We start from the raw sequence: 9,916 nt of genomic DNA on the forward strand, positions 1-9,916 counted from the left end.
GAACCTACAGAAATTAAAAGCCCCATCCCACAGCTTCCCTGGCTGCAGCAGTTCCTTTTTTTTTTTTAAATTTTGAATGCCAATTTTGTCCTCCGATTCTTTGAAAAAAGTATTTCCTGCTCTGTGGGGCAACAGCCTTTCCACACGAACCAGAGCCCTGTCGGGTGTAGGAAGCCTGCGGAGTTGCCTTGCTTCAGGGGCTGTGTTTACCAGGAAGAACCGCAGGGTTATACCTTTCATCAGCCATCAGACATGACTTTGCTGCTGACAGGCTGCCCAGCTCCGGCATCGTGTTGTGAAAGAGGAAACAAACCAATTTTCTTGTATAACGGATACAAACCTTCCCAACGTTTCATCTGGCAGATCCACACATAAAGCGCTTCAAAACGATACAGTGGTGATTCAATGTCATTAAAAACACAATTTTTCACCCAGCTTCCCAGAATGAATTAATCTTATTATGGAGTCCTAGCAACCCTTTATTGACTTTTTAAAATTTTTTGGAAGCTTCTACATAAATTTGGTCCCCTTAACAGTACAAGACTGAAGTCATTGCAACATACTACGTAACTACACTGTTATTCTTGACCTAAAACCCAACCCCCGATTTTTCTTCAGGCCTTGCCTGTGTCAACATTTGCCTTTACTTTCTCTCTGTCTACACTATTTCTGAACTATTGGTAAAGCCGGTCAACAATTCTTCAGTGCTGTGTGATTCAGACCTGATTGAACAGGATTAGAGACAGCACAGCTAGGATTTGCTCCCATCATAGCTGTGCTAATGTTGACAATTTCCAGAAAAACATACTACTGTAAACGCAAGACACAAATTGTGAGACACAAGGCAATGGTAACACAAAAATGACAACACAGGCAAAAGGCAAATGTAGAAAGCGTGGTTTAGGTTAATTTGGTTATTACCACTGCTTTGACTAAACACTGAAGACTTCAAAACCAGGGATTACTAACTAGATCTACTAAGACAGGAATGATGATGGGGTAATGCAAATATTCCCGGAAGGCAGAGTTCAAGAATGCAAATACACCTTACCTGCACAAGTTGTAAAAGATAATGAAGAACATCATCATCTTCTAAACTTTCCAGTTTTTGAACTGCCATTGCTCGGACATTTTCATCCGAAAAGTTACAGTCCAGAAGTTGCATTGTGAGTCCAACATCTAAAGTGCTTTGATCCCAAACCTCCTTTTTAGCTAGCAGCTGGTATGTTTTGGCCACTATTTCTTGTTGTCCCCATTTCACAGAGCTAAGCAGCTTAGGATATGCCTTGGGGTGCTTTATGCTTTCATATCTAAAGTGCCACAACAGTTCTTTGTCTTCGGGAGAAAGTGGATTAAGTGGGTCAGTTGCTATGATCTCTTCAAGTTGCTTGCGAAGCTGATTGGGCATTTCAGCTCGTGTCCTATCCCCTTGGGGGTCTGATGTTATCCTGTGCTTGGGCAAGGCAATTGGGTGACAATATTTGTCCAGCACAATAGAGATAGCCATTGAGTTTTCTTTATCCGGGTTAGTTGCTGATGTGAGTTTGTCTGCATTTATACTTCCTTGTTCTTCCCCCTTGCCTGGAATTTTCCACATGTGGAGCACATACTCCCCACTTCGTAGCAGGAAACGGTGATCTATCAACAAAAGATTTACATAATAGAGAAGCTGAGTTTTGCATTTTGAATCAGAGTTGGGGGATTCATGTGACGGAAGGTTCGTCTTTGTGGACAGTCCCTGTGCTTTGCCGCAGTATATCTGAAGATTCAGGAGTGCTCCTTTAGGCAAATCCTTGATTTTGATATCAAACTCCAACCAAATATTCCACAGAACCTCCTCAGTAAAAGGCTTCGATGAAGTCCTCCTCTGTGAAAGGAGCTGCTGCCCGTGTTGAATGTTAGCCTCCACAAACACAGTAAGATCAGTATTTCTTGGTAAAACTGGGATATCAATGCCAATTATTTTCACCCTAAATTTCCTATTACAATCCCACAAAGAGATAGTGAAGACTCTCTCGTGATCTTTTCCATCTATTGTCAATTGTTCATGATAACCTGTAACTCCTGTACAGTCATCCACCAGGGGCCACTCCTCCTTCTGAACCTCATCCTCATTCGGGTCAGGGGGATTGTCTAAGACAAGGTGGATTTCTTCCCCATTCTTAAGGCACTGTCTTATCCAGTGAAAATCTTTGATTGGTGTCTCTCCAGTAATGTACTCATCTCTGCCACAAATCCTGAGAACAAAATCCAGTTCACTATGATCTTCAGGAATGTCCATCAAAGACTTTTTCTTTGCCATTTTTGTGAAAAAGCTGTGGAGAATCGTATCTGGAGTGTCATCTATTGACACTTTAATTTTTTGGCTAGTTGTTCCTCTATGTATGATTATGAAAATGTTATTATTAGTGATCTTTTTAAATAAATATTCTGGGAGTGGCTTAGATGTAGTCCATGGGTGCATTGCATACAATTTAGGATCTCTACAGGCTACCTCTATCATTCGTGGAGTGACTAATCTGCGACGGGTAAATTCCAGTTCATCATCATGCACATTGCTTACATCAGTGACATCATAACCAATCAAATTGTTAAGTTGCCGCTGAAATTCCTGAACTTCTTCTGATGGTTTTTGTTTCTGGACAACATAGATCTTGCCTACCTTTTTCTGTAACACTTTCCAGTATAATATGCAGTCCAATGTTTGTAATACTTGATGTTTATCATAAATTTCATACCATTGCCCTTTCTTCTGATACTGCAGAATAAATTGATCCGGGGTGAATGCGTGGTAGAAGTCTGTGGTTTGACTCATCTCTATTGCACGCATCCAAATCTGTGCTTTCATTTGCTCAACTGTACAGTTGCCAGCTATTTCGAGTAACATCATTTCCGGTACTTTAGTATGTTTATTGCTCGTAGGTAAAATGAACTCAATGGATATCAGTTCCATTGATGACAAATTACTCGATGTACAATGAGGTTTCATTCTTCTTCTCCTTCGTTTGTTTTCCTCTCTCATAACAACGGGCTGTTCATAATCCCCCAACTCCATGCCAGAAGAAATCTAGCAAATATACAAATTGATTACTTTCTCATTTACATTTTTCTTTACTTTTATTTTTTAACTCTTCTTAATTAAAATCACAGGCCAGTCAGAATCCTGCTATGTATACAGTTTTTATATTTCCCTTTCCCCTTAATTTCTCATCATAAACATTTGATTTAAATAAACCACCTCAGACATAATCTATTCAATTCAATACCAAATATATTAAAAAAACCCCAAACAACCCCCCAATGATTAAATAATTAAAACAGAGCTTTTAAACAGCCTTCACAGATTTCACTGAGGATAAGCAGTCTGACTATATATTTCCTCCATACAGATTTGTTCTCGCTTCTGTTTGATCAAGCACTGATTCTTCTGCTGCCTCATCTATTTTGATGCCGCTGATACTGACATAAGTGGATTTTCATACAAATCAAAAGACACGCTACTGTGTATGAACTGAATGTGATGCCACCGAGCTCCAGGAATGACAACAAGTAAGAAAACAAGCAATTTATTTGCAGACTGGACAGAGGTGAGCCTATTCCCATTTTCCTCTGCCTCTCTTTTTAATGATGGACTTACACCAAAAAAAGCCCTTAGGATTCAAAAGTCAGAGACTACTTCTGAAGACAGATATTTAATGTGCATCTAAATTCAAGCCTAGTATCCTTAGATGTGCTTCTTTTAAATAAATCCATTCACCAGACTGATAACTTCCATCCATTTTAAAAGTAAACACTTCCAGTATAAACTATTAGTTTGTTACAGAAGGAAAAACTCCCAAGCTGATGCCTATTTATTACCCTATAAATCAAATCACACCTAAGCCACCTGTAAAACAACATCAAACACAAGTAGCCTACCTTATCAACTTTCAGTAAACAAAAAATATTGTTGCTCACAGTTAATCTCCCTTGAACAATATTAAAGTGGAAATTATTAACCGAGAGCTTGGAAGAGGAAGGCAGTGCTGACTGAGCGCGCTCGCACAAGCTAAATTACAGCAACATACTGAACTTCTTTTCCAGACAATGCTTTTTACACATAAAATCTTTCTCTAACTGCTGGAAAAACTAAAACCAATGTAACGATGCCTTAGCAGATAACAAAACAAGAAGATAAAAATATAAAAGGTTAAACTGAAACAACATAGCATGCTAACTAAAACTTTTTTCAAGTTCCGGAAAGCAACGACTGTGGACACACCACCTCTATAACTGACAAAGCACAAGGAAATATTACCTGCTTATAAAATACAGGCTGAATTGCTGAAGACGATTCATTTGTTTAACTTCTGAAGTTCCTATTTTTTTAAAGGAAGATCATTCACACAAAAAATTTCTTTGTTTAAGCTGTTCTGCTTTTCTTGCTTGCCCTCATATCCAGATGCAAAGGAAGTGCTGCACTTACCAGGAAGGAAGTTTTAACCAAGTTGATTATATATATGATTGCTCATTTTAAAAAAAGTCAGAATGCTTTTCCTGTTACAACAGTAAAAATACACTAACAGTATACCAATTTAATTTTAACACACATGCATAGAAGACATGCTTACAGCCTTTTAAAAATAGCTAAGAATAATCCAGGCAATAAATCTAATGAATCCAAATAAAACATTTTAAAAACAATGCATTTTGGAGAGCTTAACTACTTTATAAAAGCTAAATAAAAACACTAGATAAAAGACAACTAAATCTGCAATGTTTCCTTATTTTTATTTTCATGGTGATAGCCCTTTGAGGACTCCCAACTTAAATTCATTAGAGTTTTTTAAGCCAGTGTCTGTACAGGTGTCACATGGAGATGGTATCTGCCAAGGATCTTGCATGGTAACCTCAGCAAAAGAACTGCTGGGCAATCTTCCTCCTAGTATTTTTAACTTACCCATTTATGATTACAAACACACAGTGAAATCCACTAGAAATGATGATGTAAGATTCAGGAAGAATTTAAACCATGGACTTTCAACCCTAATTCTTGTGGTTTACTACTAAAAAAAATCCCCACAGGAAAAAATTTGGGAAACCATGTACAAATAGAAAGAAAAGACAGAAAAACCTCTAACTGTATCGTTTTTCCTTATGACTTTTCCAGTGAAATACTGACCATTTTGAAGAGCAACAAGCAGTACACATCCTACAGCAGTACATATCCTACAAAAATGATGACTCTTGAGAAGGAGAAAAAAATATGAAACAACTGAAAGGTCTTTTAGCAAGTGAAGCGGTGGTGTCTTTTGTTTTTTTAACATATGCACACTTCTTATCTTGTAAGACACCTTTCTTATTAAAAAGGGGGAAAAAAAAAAGGACCCTCTGTATTGGCAAAAATAATGTGATAGTCTCCTACCTGCCTCCAATGTGCCACTCACAACCTCTGAAATTAACACTTTGCCAAGGTGAAAAAACCAAAATACCCTCCACCATAGACATAGCTCTTCTTTCTTTCTCAGAGCATCATTTTGCTTGGCAGCTAAGATTGATTTCTTTTTAGAGGTTATTTTTCTCAGGAATTGAGTTTGGGGAAAACACACCTTGTCCTAGCTCCCTCTAGCTTTTAGAGCCAGTATTTGAAATCTCTCAAGGAAGTGGCAAGTTGCCCTGAACATTGTGTCACCACTATGAAATCTACCCATCTTGGCCAATACATCTCCAACACTCATCCTCCGCGCATGTGCAGCCCGTCAGCATTCACCAGCCACAGTCTCCATGGCATCTCAGCACTACACACTGCTTTCCTCTCTAGTCCTCCTCTCGACTGAAAAAAGCACTTGGTTGCTGGAAAACTTGAGCACCTGTAACCTCAATAGCAGTGCCCAGGATGACGGAGAAGAAGGAAGCAGACGGTTTCACATAAAAAGGAAAGGGAGCTGGACGTGTAGGAAAAGAAAAGGAGCAACGCTTAAGGGGAAAACATGTTTTGCGAAACCTATGTGTTGAAATTCCCTGACTTTGGAGAGCCTGACTTTGCAACACTTTTGCAGAGTCTGTACTTTGAAGTATAACTTCTAAAATGTGTAATACAGTCCCATATTATTCTTCATTTAAACATAAGCAACTAGCAGCGAGAGTTTTTTCATGCCAACAGGCTACATGTTTTTCGCAAATATCCCTCATTCTAAAAGTCGTTGTGCTGACCCTATTAAGTAAACCTGGACTCATCACAGTTTCGTGGAGTTCTGCCAGACCTAAGAAAGCATGCCAGTTTAAAATGTCCTCATCTTGCCACCATGTGCTATGCACTTAATTTTTCAAACACATATACACACAAATATTCCATCTCCTGCTAAGCTATTCTAGCACTACTCCTTTGATCAAGACCATCAAGACAATCAAAAGCAGCATCTCTACCTCTTGCAGCAGAGAACTACCCTGTACACTGCTCAACGAACATAATTGCTTGACACTTTCATCCACTTAAAAAGACTGGTAGAACACTTTTGTGAAAGGTTCAAATATTCCACCACAAACTGCATCAGATACAACGCAAAACACGTGACACTTGTGTAACTGCCCATACAAGACTGTCTCTTCTCCCACATTCGTTTGGGCTGTGACCTGCCATGTCTAGTGCAGTCCAGATGTCCAACTCCATCTCCAGTTCAGCTCTGACCCCTTTTCATCAGCTTCAGAAGCCAATTCTTAGAGTGATGATTGCCTCTAATCTGTCTCAGGAATGACAGACACACATCCCCATTCTTAGGGTGACACCAAATTGTATCTATTTTCTGCTGACCCATGTGTAGGCATGGCAAAACCATGTATTTCCTTGTGCATATGCATCAGAAAACTTTGACATTTATAATGTAAAATCATTTAAAATAACTTCCTAAAACCTTTGTCATGCCTAAGCATTACTTACAGTGTTGACGTTTCTATATGCCTACAGCAACAACACCACAAAAAAAAAAAAAAATCACTCTCTCTTATTTCTAATTCTAATGAGCCTCATCAACCCTGAATTTCCCCGTATTAGGAGAACTGTCCTACCACTGGTCCACGAATCCTGATGGGGTGCAATGAAGCAGGAGGAGGTGGGCCTGTAAAAGGTAACTAAGACAAGCAAACAGGCTTGCCTTTGTCTCCAGTCGTGTTCCTATCTCATCACCCAGGTCAGCAAACTGATCATAACAAGAACAACAAAAAAATTTGGTTAATTTTCAGCTGGATCAGTTCCTTGATCTGACTCATCACTTGCAGGAGTGGTAGGGCAGGGGAGGGAAGAGAAGGGAAGGGCATGGAGCCAGAGCAGTTTAGGGTAACTGAAACCGAAACATAATTCATAGCAGGATTAGGAGATGAATTAATGAGTAAACTTGTTAAAAGATTTAAGAAAACTGGTTGAAAGGTGCTTTAAAAAGACAATATGATATTATCATGAATTACTTCATATATTCTGCTACAAAAAATTCAAGATATCTGTCAAGCATCACTGCTTTGTGAGTTTTACCAGTTACTTATTCTTCACCAATTATTCTTATGCTTACACTATACTAGTTTCTTCTTCTGGTTTAATCTACCATGTGAAAACCTTATTTTTAAATTATTCTTTTCACTTCAGTGTCAGCTCTTTCCCAGACAACATAACGTGCAAGAAACTCTCTATCAGAGAAAGAATCACCTCGTGCACACATTATGCAAATATAATAATAATCTACTTACATTCACACTTTTAAGATAAATGAAAAAAACCACCTAGGACACGACCCTAAGTTTTCCAAGCAGCATACTACATCTACTTGCCAGCATTGTCCTGTAGCAGGAGACTGCTTTGCATTTGCTGGATAGGTGTACACTACATCTTCCCTACATCTACAATGATCCAGTGCTGAACTATGCGGGCGAAATACAGCACTAACATGTTACACATGAACACAAGAACAAAAACTGCTTTGCTCAGTTCTTTTGTCAAATCCTCTAGCAACTACTAGCTCTCACAGGAATGAAATCAGTGCGGTTTCCCATCAGCAAGTAAACGTCACAGATAATATAGTCACATTCTTCATCAAAAACTGTACTAATCAGCAGATACAGCTGAACATCTCCGCCAGGAGGCTGCACAGTGAATCTGACTGCTATTACGGCTGTAGTATTTTCAGGACACCCCTGCCCTCACTACAGACCTTTGCATATTTTGGTTCCTACATCAGCTATCTATTTGGGGTTGCTTCTGGAACAAACAATAACTTCTAGCTGGTTCCAAAAATTTAGGTAAGGATTTTGGTAAAGCTCTAGCTAACTGGAGTTACACAAATGATGGTAAACTACCTTTAAACCATCACTTTACAGAGTTTGGAAAACATGGAGATCACAGCTACAGCTCCTGCAGGGACACACTCACTATTTGGATACAGCCTGTCCTTTCAACTTATGCCCGGTTCTTCAAATAGTGATCTTTAGCAGTGTGATCACCAACAACCAACACCTGAATGCCCTCAGCTATTATTTCAGACAGCTTGTAATGGGGGAAGGTTTTATAGCCTACACATATCGCGTAGACACAAGAGATTATTTGTTGGATGAGGAAATAGTCATTTATTGCTTAAAAGCTATGTTGTAGCAGAGCTGACTCCCAGATGTTAAGACCAGAGGGAACAGCTACCACTGCCTAGTGTGATCCTTCACTTTGCACTGTTTTATTCAACATACTAAGAGTTTCCTCAGCAGGTTTTACGTCAAACCTGTAACTCTTGCTTGGGCCAGGACGTCAGCCGGGACCAAGGCCACAAGGAGCGAAGGACGGGGCAGCGTACGGGGAGCTCAGCCCTCGACTTGCAGACTGCAGTGCCGACTCCCGTCAGTCACACATGCCCTGCTGGAAGGAGGCTCTGGGCGAAGCGCTTCGCCTGCGCCAGGCCCGAGAGGGAGGCCCGACGCGGCGGCGAGCAGCGGGCCGGGGCTGCCTCCCTCACCCGGCCCGCCCGCCGCCCCGAGATGGCGGCCGGGGCCGGGGCCGCGGCCGCGCCGCCCCGCAGCGCCCGCGGGAGCAGCAGCGGAGCCGTCGCCGCCTGAGGGCAAACCTCGCCGCGCCCAGCCCGGCGGAGCAGCCGCCGGCCTCCGCCGCCACGCTGCCGCAGGCGCGCCCGCGCCCGCCGGGCGGGTCTGCCCACCGCCACCGCGGGGAGCCGGGCCGCGCCGCCCCAGCCCTGCGCCCCCGCCGCCACCTGCGAGCCCGGGCCTCGGGCAGGGCCGGGCACCGCCGGCCTGGGGCAGGGTCCGCCGGCGACCCCCGCCGGCCCCCGGGACGGAGCTACTCACCGCAGCGGCGCGGCCGCGGCCCCGGCCCCGGCCCCGGCTCCGGCTCCAGCTCCCGGACAGGTGTTTTCCTCAGCAGGAAGCGGAGCGGGCCAGGGGCCGGAGGGGAGGCTCCATGGCCGGCGGTAGGCAGCTCCGGAGCCGCCGCCAATCACACGCCGGGCAAAGAGGGAACCGGCTGTGGGGCCTCCCCGCCCCGCTCGGCAGCCGCCGCCCGGCCCCGCCGCGGCCGCGGGTCGCCCGGCCCCGGCCCCCGCCGCTGCGCCCGGCCCTCGCCGCTGCCCGCCGAGCCGGGCGCCGGGGCCGGGCCCGGGCCCCTTGCCCCGAGCGAGGCGGGGGCCCGGGGAAGGGGCCGGCGCTGAGCCCGGACGCCCCCCGGGTCTGCGGAGCGCGGTGCCCGGCCTTGCCGCCTGGAGGCAGCGGGCAGCCCTCCGCCGTCCGGGACCCGCTGGCCCGGTGCGGCCACATCAGTCGGAGCGGGGATATATCCCCTCTCAGGGTAAAGCACCGCAGTCTTAGTGTGGTGTAATCGCCAGCACGAGGCACGCAGAACCCGTCCTGGTGCCGGAACAGGCAGCAGAATCTCTCTGGAAGCAGCTTCCAGAGG

General features: G+C 43.8%; 1 protein-coding gene across 2 annotated transcripts in view; it reads right to left on the bottom strand.

Moving 5' to 3' along the window:
- PIK3CG (phosphatidylinositol-4,5-bisphosphate 3-kinase catalytic subunit gamma) overlaps positions 1-9,586 on the bottom strand; it is a 35,429-nt gene extending 25,843 nt beyond the window's left edge. The window contains exons 1-2 of one of the 2 annotated variants that reach the window (XM_052789791.1): positions 9,313-9,586; positions 1,052-3,067 (exon numbers count right to left, since the gene is read on the bottom strand). In XM_052789791.1, coding sequence (XP_052645751.1) covers positions 1,052-3,055 — 2,004 coding nt within the window. In that variant the 5' untranslated portion in view covers positions 3,056-3,067; positions 9,313-9,586. Of the gene's footprint in view, positions 1-1,051; positions 3,068-4,297; positions 4,626-9,312 lie in introns of those variants that run through there. The other variant, XM_052789792.1, reaches the window with a different exon arrangement.
- Between the last annotated feature and the right edge of the window lie 330 nt (positions 9,587-9,916).

Source organism: Harpia harpyja, chromosome 6, assembly GCF_026419915.1.
Source record: "Harpia harpyja isolate bHarHar1 chromosome 6, bHarHar1 primary haplotype, whole genome shotgun sequence".
Taxonomy (NCBI): Eukaryota; Metazoa; Chordata; class Aves; order Accipitriformes; family Accipitridae; genus Harpia; species Harpia harpyja.